The sequence below is a fragment of the Chrysochloris asiatica genome, unplaced genomic scaffold, assembly GCF_000296735.1.
Source record: "Chrysochloris asiatica unplaced genomic scaffold, ChrAsi1.0 scaffold00143, whole genome shotgun sequence".
Taxonomy (NCBI): domain Eukaryota; kingdom Metazoa; phylum Chordata; class Mammalia; order Afrosoricida; family Chrysochloridae; genus Chrysochloris; species Chrysochloris asiatica.
In genome coordinates, this window is record NW_006408661.1 from 4714111 (window position 1) to 4733182 (window position 19072).

At 37.4% G+C, this 19072-nt stretch overlaps 1 protein-coding gene across 1 annotated transcript in view; it reads right to left on the reverse strand.

The window, feature by feature from the left end:
• The window catches only part of LOC102813960 (aminopeptidase Q-like), a 142564-nt gene that overhangs the window by 28064 nt on the left and 95428 nt on the right, over positions 1–19072 (reverse strand). Inside the window, exons 13-18 of the mRNA XM_006870527.1 lie at positions 13604–13659; positions 11539–11692; positions 8768–8862; positions 4675–4782; positions 3794–3961; positions 3448–3585 (exon numbers count right to left, since the gene is read on the reverse strand). Coding sequence (XP_006870589.1) covers positions 3448–3585; positions 3794–3961; positions 4675–4782; positions 8768–8862; positions 11539–11692; positions 13604–13659 — 719 coding nt within the window. The remainder of the gene's footprint in view (positions 1–3447; positions 3586–3793; positions 3962–4674; positions 4783–8767; positions 8863–11538; positions 11693–13603; positions 13660–19072) is intronic.

Genomic DNA, 19072 nt, shown 5'->3' on the forward strand with positions numbered 1-19072 from the left:
CACCTGACAACAACAACAACAACAACAACAACATGGCTTTTGATAGGCCAGAGCTAAATCACCTTAGCAATGACCACTCCCTTCCTGTTGAACATATATAAGACCACTCCCTTCCTGTTGACTCTCTCTTCTCTTCTCTCTTCTCTTCTGCCTGCTGCCTTCTCTCTCTGGCAGAGGTCACCTTCCTCTTCTTCACCCTGAATAAAAGTCTCTAGATGGGCTATCTGGTGTGCGGTGTGGTTGATGAGCGGTGCTGGGTTGTTTTTTTCCCTTTCAGCTACCTAGCCAACTGATTGGAAGAGATCCATATTTGTGCCCGTTCTAAGGAGAAGTGAACCAATGGAATGTGGAAATCACTAAATAATATCATTAACATCACATGCAAGTAAAATTTTGATGAAGAGAGTTCAAAAATGGCTTCAACTGTTGGAACCAAATTGACAGTATTTAACAAAACCACCGTCTAGATAGTGATTCTCTCTTCTTCTCCCTCCTATCCCTGGTAATTTTCAAAGAATGTTGTTTTCTGCATATAAACCTATTCTTAACTTTTTATAAAAGTGAGCTCATCAAAAATTTGTCCTTTTATGATTGTCTTATTTCACTCTGTATAATTTCCTACACATTCATCCATGGACTCATCATGATTCTTTATCATTGCATGTTGTAGTTGTGAAGTACCGTCAAGTCGGTTCCAACCCATAGTGACCCTGTATAGGGTTTCTGAGGAGCAGCTAGTGAGCTTGAACCACCGACCTTGCAGTTCAAATGGCTTTGCAGTCTGGCGCATTAACCCACAGCGCCACACCAGGACTCCTATCATTGCATAGTATTTCATTATACACATGTATCACATTTTGTTTATTCACTCATTTGTTGATGATCACATTGGTTGTTTCCATCTTTTTGCTCTTGTGAATACACTGCAATGATTATGGTAGTGGTGATTAGTGTCCTTTGAGTCAGTTCTGACTCATAGCAACTCTGTATAGAGTTTCCAAGGTAGTAAATTTTTATGGGAGCAGAAAAGCATTATCTTTCTTCCACAGAGTGGCTGGTAGATTTGAGCCACTGACCTTTGCAGTTAGCAGCCCAACACACAACCCACTACGCTGCCAGAGCATTTGGCTATGATCATGGGTGTGTATACGTCTATTCATGTCACTACTCATATTTCTTTAAGAGTGGGATTTCTGGATCATATGATATTTGTATTTCTGGCTTTTTTGAGGAAGTATCATAATATTTTCCTTAGTGGTTGTACCATTTTACAATCTCACCAGCCGTTTATAAGAGTTATGTCATGGATGGAATTGTATCCCCCAAAATAAATTAGTGTAGTGGATTATTAACTGGGCTGTTAACAGCAAGATTGGCAGTTCAAACCCACCAGTCACTCCTGGGAAAATCCTAAAGGGTCACTATGAGTCAGAACTGACTCTATGGCATACAACTCCTACCAACCTCCACCAGCAAATATATGTTGATTTGGCTGGGTCATGATTCTCAGTGGTTTGTCAGTTATGTAATAAATGATGTTATTTGACAGTCGTGTAATAATGTGATTTGACAGTCATGTAATAATGTGATTTGACAGTCATGTAATAATCAGAACCATGATGTGATCTGATGTAAGAGGATGTAACCCCATCAGTTGTAAGGGAATTAGGTGGGGTGGGATGTGACACTCATACTCATGCACAGCCCTGATCTGATGTAAGGGGAGTTTTGCTGAGGTGTGGCCTGCATTGTCTTTTATCATACAAGAGATAATAGAAAAGAGAAGCAAGCAGAAGGAGGGAACCTCACTACTACCAAGAAAAAAAGAACAGGGAGTAAAGTGTACAAGGAATGACTCGGGGAGCACTGGGTCCAAAGGATGCACTCTACTCCCTGTGCTTAGTTCAAGGGGAAGATTGATACCAGGACACAAGGATATCTCTAAGGAATGCTGGGCCCATAGATGTTGAAAATAGACGAGGACCTTCTTTCAGAGTCAACAGAGAGAGAAAGCCTTCTCCAAGAGCTGACACCCTGAATTCAGCCTTCTAGCCTCCTAAAACGTAAGAGAATAAACTTCTATTACAGCTGTTTGTTAAAGTCATCCACTGTGGTATTTCTGTTGTAACAGCATTAGATAGCTAAGACAAGTTCCAGTCTCCTCAGAACCTCATCAGAATTTGTTGCTTTCAGGGATTTTTTCCATATCAGTGTAATTTTTGCAGGGGTGAGATTGTATCTCATTGTACTTTTAATTTACATCTCTCTAATGGCTAGAGTCCTGGTGTAGTGTTGCAGGATAATGCACTGGACTTCAAGGTTGATGTGAACAGCAAGGTTGGCTGTTCAAACCCATCAGCCTCTCCTCAGAAACCCTATATAGGGTCATTATGAGTCTGAATTGACTCAATGGCGCTTACCAACAACAACAATGGGTAGCAAGTCCTGGTGAGGCACCACAGAATAAGCATTTGACCTCAAAGTCAATTTGAATCACAAGGTTGGCGGTTCAAACTCACCAGTTGCTCTTTAGAAACCATATACAGGGGCACTATGGGTTGGAACTCACTCAACAGCACTTAACAACAACAACAATGGCTAGTGTGGCACTGTGGGATAATCTGCTGGCCCACAAGGTCAGTTTGAAGATCAAGGTGGGTGGTTCAAATTCACCAGCTGCTCCCTGGAAACAGTATCACTATGATTCGGAACTGACTCAGCAGCACTTAACAACAACAACAATAGCTAATAAAAGGACTCACGATGTGGTGCAGTTGGATAAGCACTGAACTGAGAATCACAAGGTCAGCAGTTCAAACCCACCAGCTGGTCCATGGAAACAGTTGTTATGATTGGAACAAACTCAACGGCACTTAACAACAACAATGGCTAATGAAGGATCTCTGGTAGTGTAGTGGGTTACAAGTTGGGGTGATAACCATAAGGTTATCAGTTCAAATCTACCAGCCAGCCGCTCCATGGGAGAAAGATCAAATTTTCAGCATCTGTAAAGATTTACAGCCTTGGAAATCCTATACAAGTTCACTGTGAGTTGGAACTGCCTCCACAGCACACAACCACCATAGCTAATGACTGTGAGCATCTCTTCAACATTGTTTATTAAAGATATGGTGATGTACTTCACAAAATAAATGAATGGGAGGTGTACACTCATACAAAAAAAATGTGACATGCTCTAATCTGTGTTTCTTAAGACAAACTCCTTAGTGTACACACTGGGAAAATGGAGGCAAATAAACATGCAAATCTATTTTCACACAGAAAGTCAAAACTGAGGTGGTTAAGTACCCCTGTCTTCTGTAACACAAACAGATTGTGGTGAAACAAATGCAAAAAAATCACGACACAAAGGACTTTTGTGACCTACCCAGTCAGATGGAGCTTCCAGAGACTTAAAGGAAATAGAGATCTTCATTTCCTGCTTACCTTTCTCTCACAGCTTGCCAATTATTGACTAAAAAGTCCTTTGCAATGTATCGGCCAACTTCAGATGCTGCCACAATATTGATTATATTTGTTTCATTAAAATTAAATGGAAATGTAGTAATGGCATATTCCAGGTATCTGCAAGAGTGCATTTAAAAAATAAGTAAGTTCTAAAATATAAAATGTGAGTTAACAGGGAATTAAGTACACAGAAATAAAATCCTGAGTTTCTAAGCAAGTAATGCATAAATATGCATTGTTTAAGCTCTTTTTTTGTTTTTATTCCTTTAGTTTATTAACTACATTTCTACCCCAGGAACATTCAAGGTAAGTTGGTCATAATCACCTATTAAGTATCCATGGGTCTTTATTGCAGCTCATAGCATAAGCAAGTTGACTTCTTTCTTCGTCCTTGGTTTGATTAGTGTAGATATTTAACAAAAAGTCCCATTCTTTATCATTTCCCAAGGCAATGCCATAACATAAGACCACACTCTTAATTGGATAAGGTATTCTGCAAGGCATAACATGCAATGATATCTCTCATAGTAGTTACATGCTTATCTGTCTTTTCATATACTTGAAAATAAAATCTAGAAAAAAAAAATGTGAGATCTCAAATATAAGAATCAAAAGTAAAAATCTAGAATGGCAATTGTCATTAGCACTAATACCAGGAGAAGAGATCAATACATCAATTTCAAAATTAAGGAGTTTTAAAGGATTAGTGCTTCGGAATTATATAACCAGTGTGTGTGTGTTAATAATCCAGTTTGATCTTGTATCTCATTATTCAATTTGGTCTTATATCGCATTATTTGCATTTCCTAAAAGTCCATTGGAGATAATATATTAGAGATAATAAAACAAAATGGCAGAGTCATAATCTCAGCACTCAGGGAGACATTTACTGATGGACTTAAAAGTCTAACAATAACAAAAATTATGAAGAAGAACCTCTGTAAGATTATACAAACACAGAGATTTACAGTAAGTACTTACTGGAAAATGCATTGGCAATGGAAAGTACTGGGTGAATATACATTCTAATCTTCTAAGGTCATGCATAGATCTTTATTGGAAAATTATTTCAAAAACAACGATTTGAAAAGAAAAGGAGACAGAAAGTAAAAGCAGAATGATTAATCCCAGAGTGAGAGCATTAGAAATATAAATTGTTGGTACTGAAATAGGACAGAAACAAGGACATTACAATATTACTCTTACTCATTTTCTGGATGGTTTATCCATTTTATGAAGAGTTCTCTTGATAACTGTAGACAGTCTTCAAGGCCCAACCAACATGCAGTTTTGAAAAGTTTCTCCAGTGATATGCTTACAAGAAAAGTAAAAGAAAAGCAGTTTATTTTGCATAACTACATTTATTTTCTCTGCCTCCAAGAATGGGTATTCAAAACAACATTCTAATAATACCAGGTTTTCTTTTTTTTGTTTTTTTTTTAAATCCCTTTTATAGATGGCAAATATATTTATGATTCAGAGAAATATTTGCTGAAAGGCTCTGGGGCACCAAAAGACTCCTGGGTCTGGTATTTTTTGAAAGTTAGAAATACATTACTGCCATCCTCCATCTCCATCAAACACAAATGAGTGTAAATACACTCCACATATGTGGTCAATTTATTTTTACTTCTTTTTACAGTAATTGCCTTATGGATTTTAAAACATGATGTTAGAGAATCTGATATAATGCACGTAAAACTTAAAATTTCTTAAAAAGCAAAAGAGAAGGAAAAGCTTATTTCTCCCCTACAACAGTGTACCTTCCCCCTTTGGAAGCTTCTGCTTTGTCCTTGTTTCTTTCTGGCTGTCAAGTTTATGTCCAGAAAAAAAAAAAAAGAGAGAGAGAGAGAGAGAGACTTTAATTTTAATTATTTTGTTTTGTTTTTATAGCTGATCAAGTGCTTGTGTTATGAGCCAAACAAAGTAAGTTCAAAAGAAAAGAATAGAATGAGGAGTAATAAAGTGTCCAGATAATGCGTGTTTGCACTGTGTCGCAGATAAAGAAACCTAAGCTGGCCATAAGAAAAATCAAGAGTAAAATCCCCATTGTTCCACCCTCCAATTTCAACTAGCTGGTCTGACCTAGAGCAGAAGTGGAGGTCCTCTGAGACACTTCGGGAGCTTCAATTACAAAGTTGCTCTCCCCTCCCGTCTCAACCCTAAGGTAGCTGTAGCAAGATGCACTTCTGTGGAAGTGCTAACTGCCCAATATTTGTGCTGAGAACTGGTCCTGGGATACTACAAACATAAAGTAAAGCCATTTATGTCAAATTGAGGAGAATGGAGAATGTGGCTGGTTAAAATATGAATGCTCTGATTGAGCACATTTTCACTTTTCCACTCTTTGCATGGAGTCGATATGAGTCGGTTCCGACTCGATGGCACCTGACAACAACAACAACAACAACTCTTTTCACAACCTGCCTACCCACTACTCTACCATCTAGTCCTCATGTCTTCTACCTACTTGTCCATTTAATTCTACACCCTCCCAGGCATTAGAAACCTTATTCCTTGGTACTAAAATTTCTCCCTCCTTGGAAGGATTTTCTTGAGAGGGAAAATCACATTTTGCAAATTTTGTACTTCTCATTTGGCTAATTAATTCAAGTTTGGTGTGAACCAGAAAGAACTTGTAGATTTAAGTTCTAGAGTTTTGTTGGCTACAAATTCCCTGCTACACCTAGAAGCCCAGCCTACAATATGTATGTTGAGTCACAGAGAAGCCACCAATACTACCAGGTCCACTTGGAATTTCACCTCATTTTTAGATCAATAAAACATGATTCTGGCTAGAGGGTAGATATGGGTTAACTTGGGAGAAAGAGGAGGTAATACACAGTAAGAGGGAGGTTGGCAAAAGAATGATGGGGACAGGAGAAAACAGAGGAGTGCAAGAGTTTAAGGCAACAGAGGTAAATACTGTTTTATATATTTGTTTGTTGTTGTTAAGTGCCTGTGAGTCAGTTCTGACCCATAGCGATCCCGTATAGGGTTTCTGAGGAGCATCTGGTGAGCTTGAACTGCCGGCCTTGCAATTCAAACCAACTTTGCAGTTCAAACCAACTTTTCAGGCCAGTACATTAACCTACAGTGTCATAATCCTATAATAATTGCTATCTATGTCACATCCTGGTGTGGTGCTGTAAGATAATAAGCACTGGACCGCTCACTGCAAAGTCAGGTTTAAACGCACCAGTCACACCTCAGAAACCCTATACAGGATCACTATGAGTCTGAATTGATATGAAGGTAATTAACAACAACAGGTAGATATATGGATAGACACATAGGTGGAATGGGTTGTAGGAGGAAGTGGGAATATATACATATACATGTGTGTGTGTGTGTATGTAAAGGTTTAAGGAGCTCTGGTAGCATAGTGGTTACGAATTGGGCTGCGAACCCAAGGTCAGCAGTTTAAAGCTACCAACTCTTCCACGGGAGAAAGGTGAGGCTTTCTGCTCCTGTAAAGAGTTATAGCCTCGGAAACCCTGTACAGCGTCGATATGAGTCGAAACTGACTCCAAGGCACATAACCACCACCACCATATAAAGGTTTGATAGAAGACATTTGTACATGGGTATTTATCTTTGCTACAAACATATCCATGAATGTGGTAGAATATTTCTGAAACTTTTTAGATATTACCAAATTCCTTGAGGGAATGAGTTGTTGAGCCTGGAGGCTCAGAACCATAGTCTTGCAGGAAACCATGGTCAAATGGCATAACAGAGTCCACAAAGACAAAGTTCTACATCCTACTCTGGTGAGTAGTGACTGGGATCTTAAAAGCTCATGAATGGCCATCTAAGGTACAACTATTGGTCACTCCCTGTATGGAAGAAAGAAAAGTGATGAAGTCATTTGGAAACAATTAGTCCAATAGATTAATGAACCATGTGAAGATCTCTCTATAACCTAAGGACTGGATGGTGCCCTGATACCACTACAAACTGCTTTCAAAGTGCTGTCACATTATAAAGTTCTGGATATAATAGGAGACAATGTAGGGCAAAACTCAAAATCATAAAAAAGACTAGACTTACTGGTCAGATACAGAAGGATAAAACCACAAAACTATGCCCCTTGGTCACCCTTGAGGTCTGGAATGGAATTCACTTCCCTGGCTCAATTTTCATCCAATCAACAGATAGGTTTATAGAAAAACAACAACACTAGTGAGGTATGCTGTTTGTTGTTATTGTTAAGTGCCTGCTTTCAAGTCAGTTCAGACTCACAGTGACCCTGTTGGGTTTCTGAGGAGCAGCTGGAGAACTTGAACAGCTGACATTGTGGTTCAAACTGACTTTGCAGCCCAGTGCATTAAACCTCAGTGCTCCACCAGAACTCCTAGTGAGGTATGCATACCATAGAACGGTTTATTATTTGAGATCTAAAGGGCAGCATTCACCCAAGAACAAAGTCCAGAAAGGTTGGGAAAGAAGGAGGCAATGTTAACAAAAAATAAAAAAGGGAGGGAGTGGGACAAGTGACGTTACATGAGGCAATTGCAATCATTGAAATGAAATGAAGTGTATGATTTGTTGAATGTAAAACTGATGATTTGCTCTGTAAATCTTCACTCAATTCACAATAAAAAGTCAAAAAGAAAATGTGTTTACACCCCTCATCAAACCAATAATCTGAAAGTCATTACACAAAAACAGTTGTTATATTTCAGTCTTTCCTATCAGATTTCCATTGTGATAGAAGTCTTGTTACTAATAAAATGCCAAGAGGACTTTTATCCCCTGTGGTCTTCCCAGGTCCTTCAATTCATTATTATATGTTGTCTTTGCTTAGCACAACCCTTCACCAATAATAGAATTCACTTAGAATTTCATCCAGTAGCCTAAGATTTGAGAAATAGAGATATAACCTCCCTTGTTTACTATATGTGTCTTTGCATGTAAATTAAGATCTTAAACTATTATCTCCTATTAGAATACATGTAGCCCACCAATATCAAAGCTACTGTTCTCAAATAGCATATCAATGAATTATACCAAACCAAAACCAAACTCATTGCCATTGAAAGGATTTTGACTCATAGTGAGTGCATAGGGTTTCTAAGGCTGTAAATCTTTGCAGGAACAGAAAGCCTCATTTTTCCATTATGGAGTGGCTGGTGAGTTTGAACTGCAGACCTTGTGGTTAGCAGTCCACTGAATATTCTACAGCACCACCAGAAATCCTTCAATGAATTATAAGTATTAATATTTATTTTGTGAACCTGGAAAGCTACTAACATAAATAATTTTATTCAGTTATCGTTACTGAAAAAATACTTACAGGGCTAAATAGTCATCTTGCAATGCTGCCATGTTTTCACGAATGATGGCTGAATAAATATTCCATATTGAGTTAAGTCTCTTTAATAGATATTTCTATAAACAATTTTAAAAAAAGTATACTGTTACTTTTGGCTCACAACATTGAATTTGCACTGTATTTCTCTATACCAGGAAGGACATTAATAAAGAAGTGGCAGTTATTTCTGTGGAAGTGATCTTTGTTATTAAATGTGCAACTAGTTTATATTTTAACCTCTCTAGGTTCAGTTTTCTCTCAAGTAAAATGAAGTTTACAATAATACTTCTAATGCAGTTGTGATGCGGTGCTGTAGGATAAGCACTGATCACAAGGTCAGCAGTTCACATCTACCAGCTGCTCCTTGGAAACCCTATACAGTGTCACTATGAGTCAGATTCAACTTGACAGTACTTAACAACAAAAACAACATTGTGAGTATTAAGAAAAATAAATACATAAGCCATAAATACATAAGCCACACTGCTTGTCATGTGCTAACGACTTAATAAAGATTAGTTTATTACAGGTAGTCCCTGACGACTTACAACATATTTATGTTATGATGAACCACACTTAAAACCATCCTTTTTTTTTTTTTTTTTGGTACATCTATTGTTAGTAAATGGAGTCCTGGTGTGGCACTGTGGGTTAACGCACTGGATTGCAATAGTTGGTTTGAACTGTAAGGTTGGTGGTTCAAGCTCACCAGCTGCTCCTTAGAAACCCTATACAGTGTCTCTATGTGTTGGAACCAACTCGACAGCACTTGACAACAATTGTTAGTAAGGAGTCCTGGTGTGGTGCTGTAGATTAAGGACTGGACCTCAAAGTCGGCTTGAACTGCAAGGCCGGCAGTTAAAACCTATAAGTCACTCCTTGGAAACCCTATACATGATCTCCATGAGTCAGAACATTAGTAGTAATATGCACTATGTATAATGTTGCAGTATGTAATTTGATGATGTTATCATTCTCAGAAAGATCAGATTTATAAAGATACTGACAATGAAAAGCAATAATAATGAAAATTGATCTTAAAAATGAAGTCTTTGACTTACATTAGAATCAACTTATGGAATTGTGGGAACAGAATCCAGTCATAATTGAGAACTACCTTTATCATCATTTAATAGCACCCCAAGCATTTCAAGTGTTTTCAAAATAGAAACAAATATATTAAACTTTCTAAAATAAATATATATATCCTGGTGTGGTGCTGCACGTTAATGCACTGGACTGCAATATCAGTTTGCACCACAAGATCAACGGTTCAAGCTCATCAACTGCTCATATAGGGTTGCTACGAGTTGGAACCAACTCGATGGCACTTAATAACAACTGTATATATATATATACACCTTCAAGAAAATAATTTATTTACACCTTGGACAAGTTCAAGCACTCAACTTTAAATGTATTCTAGGTCTGAGAAAAAGTTTCTTCAATTTAGCTATCAGTTGGTAAATAATACTATAAAAGTCATACCTTTATGAGTATATCTCTTAGAACAAACTAGATGTTATTCATTGAAATTATTTGATAATAAATATTACTGGTGTTTACTTCTTTACCCGGAACCCACAATCTGCTGTCGTACAGTTGATTTCAACTCATAGCAACACTATAGAACTTAAGCAGAACTACCCCAATAGAATTTCCAAGATTGTTAATCTTTATAGGAGCCAACTGCTTCATCGTTATCACATGGAGTGGCTGCTGGGTTCAAATTTCTGACTTTTTGGTTAGCAGCTGAGTGCTTAACCCACTGTGCCACCAGGAACCAAAAACCAGCTATCAGATATTCTGTGAGCTAACTCAATCCCACAAAGGTTTAAATGTCACCTTTAATGTGTGACCATCCCCATGGTCAACTCAGTTTCCATGAACACTTTGGACATTAGGAAAGAAAACTCTGGAACCCTTAGACATTAGTCACTTCACTCTCAGACTGAACTAGAAACTCATCTGGAATTATCACCTCACATGTGTTCAGGGTTATTTGTGGCCTCTAATATTTCCAAAGTTGCTCCCTAGATTTTCCTTCATTTTAGTTTTGCCATCTTCCTTATGATCACAATTTAAACTCTAATAGTGGAACTTCCTTCCATATATATACATATATATATATATATATATATGTTGTTATGTGCCGTGGAGTCGGTTCCGACTCATAGTGACCCTGCATAGGGTTTCCAAGGCTGTAAATCTTTATGGTAGTAGTTATATTCAATTATAGTGGTATGTCATTTCTTCATTCTTTATTTCTCATTTCTATCTTGAGAACCTCAAGAGCACCTTCAAAACTTGTAGTCTTTCTGAAATAAATCTCTCTGGTTTTAAGTGCTGTTGCTGTTGATCAGACTATTTCAATTATGAACATAGGGTTATTAAACAGCATTCTGTTAAACAAACTCTAAGGAAATAGTTGTTAATAAACACTACCCTTTTCTTTAAACAAATTTAAAAAAAACCAAAAACCATTTTCGTCCACTTTTTGTTTCTTAGGGCACACTGTCATTTCACCTATAAAGAAATACCTTTCCAAACTTCTCACATACTCATCTCCTATGCCAGGTCTATAACAAAGATACTTTCTTTCAAGAATAATTAGCTATTATTTGAATATAGAAAATGGATATATGAGGAACTAGTGGAATTTTACTTCAACAAAGACCTGTCTTACAGGTGCTGGCTAGAATACGGAAAGAGGAAAAGGTTTAATTTTTAATCACATAACAGAATGAAATTACCTTTAATAATGGGTATATATCATAGTGGTTCACATCATATATAAGATCCCTGGTTACCAGATTTGCCAAGACTGCATGCCATACTATGATTTCATCTTCTTCAGCGAGGTACTTGGTTATATCAAGTGCTGTTTCAATCTCAATATAATTGTTTCTGTTTGGTTTAAACACATACACACTCAACAAATTTCCACTGGATCAATGATTTGTACACTTTCCATATTTGCTCCATGATTTAATGCCTGACTTCAGTCACGGTATGTGAACAAATCAGGAAGCTAGAGGGTAACAGCCCCATCGTATTGAAGAAAAGGAACACTAACTATGTTGAAAGGCTTTCTATTTCAGTTTAGTGTATCCAAGTACCCAAATTCTTGGGAGCTATTAACAATCAAGGCCAAATGTTGGACTGATTATTGGGAAATAGAAAATTTGTTAATTTGTTATGCATCCTTATGAGAATATAATTTTCATTAAACAAGTATTAAATGAAAGTTAGTCTCTTCTAACAATCTTCTGGTTACTGGTAGGAACATAAACTAAGATATACAACATTAGTCTTGCCTACCAATGAAGATCTTATTACTTCAATGAGAAGCTGAGATTTATGCATAAGAAGTTGTTAATAAAGACCCTAAAAAAATGCAATGAATACAGCAAAGTAGTAAAAAAAAAGGAACTCTACACATGTGATGGAGAAGTCTGAAAAGGCTTCATGGAGAAGGAACTTAAGAAGGACAATGAAAGGTGGTAGATTGATATAAGTAGGGAGAAAGAAAAGGTAGCCTGGATAAGAAAGATAAAGTGGGAATGAGTGTGATGGACAGACCATGCTAACAGAATCAAGTGTTTTATTTTATATATAAGTGAGAGGTGAGCGCTAGTAATTAAGGTGATTCAAAACTATGGAATGCCTTGAATGTTAGGTTGAAGAGTTTAGGTTTAATGAATGTACTCTGGGTAATTAAACAAATCCAAAGGCACTAGAGGAGGATAATGCAATAGGCTAGGCAAAAGATAATGGAAGCTTTGGTTAGTGTGGAAATGGTGGGGCTAGTAAGTAAGGTGAAAATTCAAAAGATATTACCAAAAATGGATGGATAAGATATTGGATGAGCATGAAAAATGGAGAGAGGAGGAGGAGTCAAGGACATCTCTGATGTTTCCAGTTTGATTACTTGAAAGAATAATGGTGTCTTTGACAAAGAGAAAAATTGTTCAGGAGAAACCCAGAGCATAAGCTGAAGGCAGAAGGAAAGATAAGTAGGGATGTAGATTTAAAAGTCATCAATATTTTCTTCCACAACCATTTATTAAATTCTTTATATCTTCTGGGCACTATACAGGTACATAATAAAGTGATCGTTGAAGCCATAAGAATGAATAAATTAGTCATAGGAAAAATGAAAGAGGAAAATAACAGAGCCATTACTGGTCTTGAAGATGCTCACAGCAGCAAGAAGAGAACCAGACTTGCATATCCATGTCTCAGGAAGCCAAAATGGAAGTTTTCAGGAGAATGGTATCAATGGTTTTAAAAGTCTTGAGGAATATCAGCAAAGTAATGGGAAAGAAAATGTACAGCAGGTCAGGGAGGTACAAGTAAGGATTAAATAAGTAGGCATTCAAGAAATATGACAAGCAAAAGAAAGAGAACACATTGAATAATTCTTTACATATACTTCTTCATTTTTATTGTTGGAAAAATTGAACTCTGAACAAATATTTATTTACAAGCCAAAATACTTAGCAGCATTGTTAATACTGAACAAACCTAATATAAATAAAATTAATAATTTACAACATATTAATAAACAGATCAGATCTTATTAAAACAACATCCATAGCCATCAACCTTGGGTAACAAAAATCACTTTAAAATATCAACAGTCTATTTATTTCCAGAAACTCTATGTTACTAGCTTAATCTAGTAACATAGTCACTGAATTTGGTCTTCATCTTCATAAGTTATCGCCTGCATATAGTAAAGAACAAATTTCATAATGATGAAGCTATTATTGCTATAGTGACCTCTAAAACAACCAGAGAAGAAAATACACTCACCGAGACAAGGAAAAGACATCATCAACCAGCTGCAATCTGTGAATAACAGGAATACCCTGCAGGATTCAACCCAAATATATGCAGAAAAAGATGAAAACATCATTTAATAAAACATAACTTTCATTTTTGTATTAAAATATTTGCTGCATATATAACATTTTCTTGTGAATTATTTCAACTGCAGAGAAATGATCATTAACAGGAATAATATCCATCATTTGTTTATTATACACCTATTTTTGATAAATTATTCTCCTGGACATCAATTCATAAGACTAAAATATGGCAGAGAGCTTTGCCAAAGTATTCTCCCAAACACAACATATTAAAAAATAAGATAAGAAATCAAGTTTTAAAAGTCCTCTTCAAATCATAAAGTTTACATTAAATTGTATCACAATATTCAAACTGTTGTCAGAAGAACTCTTGACTTAGTAAAACCAAAACCTGAAAAACAAACCCACTACCAACTAGTTGATCCCTAATCATAGTGACCCTATGTAGGGTTTTGCAGGCTATAAATCTTTATGGTAGCAGAAAGCTTTGAAGAATTGCCAAACTTGTGGTAGAATCCTGGTGTGGTGATGTCAGACAAGCACTGGACTTCTAACCAAAAGTTCCTTGGAAACCCTATACAGGGTTGCTGTGAGTCAGAACAGACTTAACAACAGCATAACAATATTGTGGTTAGCAGTCCAGTACGTATCCTGTTGATGTTAAGTGTCATAAACTCAGTCCCAACTCAGAGCAACCCTATAGAGGGTTTTCAAGGATCAGCTGGTGGTGTGAACCACCGACTTTGCGGTTAGCAATCCAGTACTTATCCTACAGCGCCACACACACACACACACACACACACACAAGCACATAAACTTACTGCTGTAGAGCTGATTACACTTCATGTCCTACAGAGGAGAACTACTCCCTAGGGTTTTCTTGGCTGTTACCATTTTTTCCATGGTATCAGTGGATGGGTTTGAACTTCTAACCTTCAGGTTAGCAGGCCAATTGAATATTGCTTATGTTACTCAGGGACTATAGTAGGCCTTTCCCACTGCCATGACTCCATTGAATAGGCACTGGACTGCTAAACACAAGGTCGGGTCGACAGTTCAAGACCACCAGCTGCTCCACATCAGAAAGATGAGGCTTTCTGCTTCCAGAATGACTTTCGGCGTCGGAAACCTTATACAGGGTTGCTGTGGGTTGGAACTGACTCCACTGTACTTAACAACAAGTTATTGCCATACTGGTGTAGCCCTGTAAAATAAGCACTGGACTGCTATTCACAATGTTAGCAATTGTTCCTTGGAAACCCTATACAGAATCTCTATCAGTCATAATTGACTTGATGGCACTTAACAGCAACAGCAACCCATTGCTGTCGATTTGATTCTACTTCATAATGACCCTATAATAAAGAGCTGAAGTGCGCCATGATGATTCCAAGGAGGAGTCCCGCTGTGGCACTAGAGTATAAGCACCGGACCACACGTCTGGTTAAACCGCAAGCTTAGCAGTTCAAACTCATCAGCCGCTCCTCAGAAACCCTACACAGGGCTGCTATAAGTCAGAACTGACTTAATAACAACAACAACAATCTTTATGGAAGCAGATTTTTTTTCTTCCATATTTTTCTCCCTGGGAATGGCTGGTGGCTTCAAACTACCGACCTCTCAATTAGCAGCTGAGCACTTAACCGCTGAGCCAGGTGGTCTCCTTTTAGCAGGCCTTCAGTATTATCATTTAATATTAATTTGGTAACAATTTTTGTTATTGTCAAGTGTCATTGAGTCTGTTCCTACTAATAGCGACTCCGTATAGGGTTTCCTGATGTGGTACTGTGGGTTATTGTGCTGGACTGCAAAGACCATTTGAACCACAAAGTTGGCAGTTCAAGCTTACCAGCTGCTCCTTGGAAACCCTCTACAGGATCACTCTACAAGGTTGGAACCAACTGAATGGCACTTAACAACAAGAGGGTTTCCTAAGAGTGGCTAGTGGGTTGTGCTTATCCTACAGTGCCACACCAGGACTCCAATTTGGTAACATAGATGTACTCTTTTAGATGGTATCTGTCTTAATAAGGTTTTACCAACTTGGCACAATACCACAGACATAGTCCTTCATAGTCATAAAAAAGTAGGAGTCAATCACCAATAAAACTCTTTAGAATCGTGTTTGAGTTGCTTGACATTGCCAGACTATAACCAATACTGTTGTTGAGTTGTGATAGACCATTGTTGTTGTTGTTAAGTGCTGCGAGTTGATTCCAACCCATAGTGACCCTGTATAGGATTTCCAAGGAGTAGTTGGTTAGCTTGAATTGCCAACCATGCAGTTCAAATGGCTTTGCACCACACCAAGATAGGCTCCTTCAATTTAATGTAAGGTCCCCTAAAATAACCCAAAATGTCCTACAACATTCCTTCAACATGTTCCAACACTTTTATATTTTGGTCCTAGAAGATTTATCTTTACTACACCATTTTGGTGTGGTACAGTATTAAGAAAGGTGTACGACAGGGTTGTATTCTTTCACCATACTTATTCAACCTGTATGCTGAGCAAATAATCTGAGAAGCTGGGTTATGTGAAAAATAAGGTGGCATCAGGATTGGAGGAAGACTCATTAACAACCTGCGATATGCAGATGATAAAACCTTTCTTGCTGAAAGTGAAGAGGACTTAAAACATTTGTCCATGAACATCAAAGAGCACAGCCTTCGGTATGGCTTGCATCTCAATGCCAAGAAAACAAAAATCCACACCACTGGTCCAATAAACAACATTCTTATCAATGGAGAAAAGATTGAAGTTGTCAAGGACTTTTTTTTTTTTTTTTAATGTTTTATTGTGAATCATGTGATAGTTTACATGGGAGAACATTAGTTTTACATTCAAAGGACTTCATTCTTCTTGGATCAACTATCAAAACTCACAGAAGCAGCAGTCAAAAAAATCAAACAACGTATTGCATTAGGCAAATCTGCTGCACAAGACCTTTTGAAAGTGTTGAAGAGCAAAGATGTCAGCTTGAGGACTAAGATGCTCCTGACCCAAGCCATGGTATTTTCAATAACCTCATATGCATGCGAAAGCTAGACAGTGAATAAAGAAGATCATAGAAGAACTGATGCATTTGAGTTATGGTGGAGAGAATATTGAAAGTGTCATGGGCTGCCAAAAGAACCAATAGATCTGTTTTGGAAGAAATGCAGCCAGAGTGCTCCTTGGAGGTCAGGATGGCCAAACTTTGTCTCTCATCCTTCGGACATATTGTCGGAAGGGACCAGTCACTGGAGAAGGAAACCATGTTTGGTAAGGTGAAGGGTCAGAGAAAAAGAGGAAGACCCCCAGAGAGATGGATTGGCAAATTGACAGCATCAAGGGGCTTACGCGCGGCAACGATAAGGAGGTTGGCTTAGGATCTGGCACTGTTTTGTTCTGCTGTGCATAAGGTCGCTATGGGTCGGTACCGACTCGATGGCACCTAACAACAACACTGTAGGATAAGCACTGGACTGCTAACCGTAAGTTTAAACCTACCAGCTGCTCCTCTGAAGCACTATACAGGGTTGCTATGAGTTGGAATTGACTCAACAGTACTTTACATCATTTTGAGTATTTGAGCAAATCAATTTAATTCTTTGCTTAATAATAGTCTCATTTTCTTTTTTATGCTGATAATATCACATTTTCTAGAATAAGATTAATAATAATTTTATTTTACTTGCTCACTAATTAATATTGTAATTGTTGTTTTTGTTAAGTGCCATCAAGTTGGTTCCAATTCATAGTAATCCTGCATGGGATTGCCAAAGAGCAGTTGGTGTGTTTGAACTGCTGACCTTGTGGTTCGCAGTCCAGTGCTGCTTCTACAATGCCAAGCCATAGAGATCTGTAACTTTGTAAGTAAATCTATAAATTTTTTAAGAAATAAATTTATTGGCATTTCCTAGTGATTCCATGGCTCAGACTACACTAAAGAATTTTTTTTAATTTACTCTTAGAAAGATTTGAAAATAAAATACTACTATAAATGTTTTAGTAACTTTATTCAAAATTTCAATAGCATTTTAAAAAATGACTGAACATGTTCAGAATGCCTGAAAAGTGTCAGGCATCAGTTAAACATTATTTAATCTTCACAATAACCCTTTAACTTTAGTCTATTATATTATGTTGTTGTTGTTAAGTGCCGTTAAGTTGGTTCCGACCCATAGTGACTCTGTACAGGGTTTCCAAGGAGTGACTGGTGAGCTTGAACCACCAACCTTGTAGTTCAAATGCCTTTGCAGTCTGGCACATTAATCCACTGAGGTTGTTGTTGTTAAGTGCCGTCGGGTCGGTTGCAACACATAGCGACCCTGTACAGGGTTTCTGAGGCTGTAAATCTTTATGGGAGCAGAAAGTCTCATCTTTCTCCCACAGAGCGGCTGATAGTTTTGAACTGCTAACCTTAAGGTTTGCAGCCCGATTTGTAACCACTACGCTACCAGAGCTCCTTAACCCACTGAGGTAGAGTTGATCAAATAAGATGCCCTAAGTCATACAACTGATACTATTGATTAACAAAAATATGAACTCAAGTCTTTCTGACCCAGAATGCAAGCTCTGCACCAACATACCACACTAGTTCCTATGCTAGAAAGGCTACTGTATGTTTCAGAGAATCTTAGAACAGGGAGACACTTAAGATATCCTTTACTTCAATACTCCAGTTTTATGAATGGAGTCTAAGTAAACTGGATACACAGCAATAACAGAGCTAACTCTACAGAGTCCTCACTCAGCATCCATCTCCTCCAATGGAAACTTGATTTAATCCAATCAATAAAAATCTGATCAATTAGAACCGGCCAAAGTTTTAATGTTTATACATTATGTAGTCATTTATAATAATTTTATAATTTAAAGTGGTTTGGGATTTCTATATAATTTCTATCTTATTAATTCTCTCCTGAGAGGGAAATGGGGAATGTGTTTTCAGGTGTAATATTAATTTTTTTGAGCATATATGGTAAGTAGCTCTGTTGGCACAGTGGTTAAGTGCTAGCTGCTAATGGAAAGGCAGGCAGTTTTAACCCACCAGTCATTCCATGGGAGAAATAAAGATTTACAGTCTGGGAAACCCTACGGGAAAATTCTAGTCTGTTCTACAAAGTTTGTTGAGTTAGAATGCACTAAACACTGGAGTGCATTATGGGTTTAAAAGTATTAACTAAATTTTTAATTCCGTCAACTCTAGTCTTCATGACAAACAAAATGTTATTCCCATCTTCAATTGGTAAATGGAACTAAAAACACTTAAAAAACTTACCTAAGACTTCAAAGCTAATGATTAACAGGAAAATTTATTCTTGGAAAGGTAAAGTTTTTTAGAAAAGTAAAATTAATATTAAAAAATACAACACACACTTCCGGAAAAAGATGGCGGATCGGGTGGAAGTGTAGTGACGAGCTCTG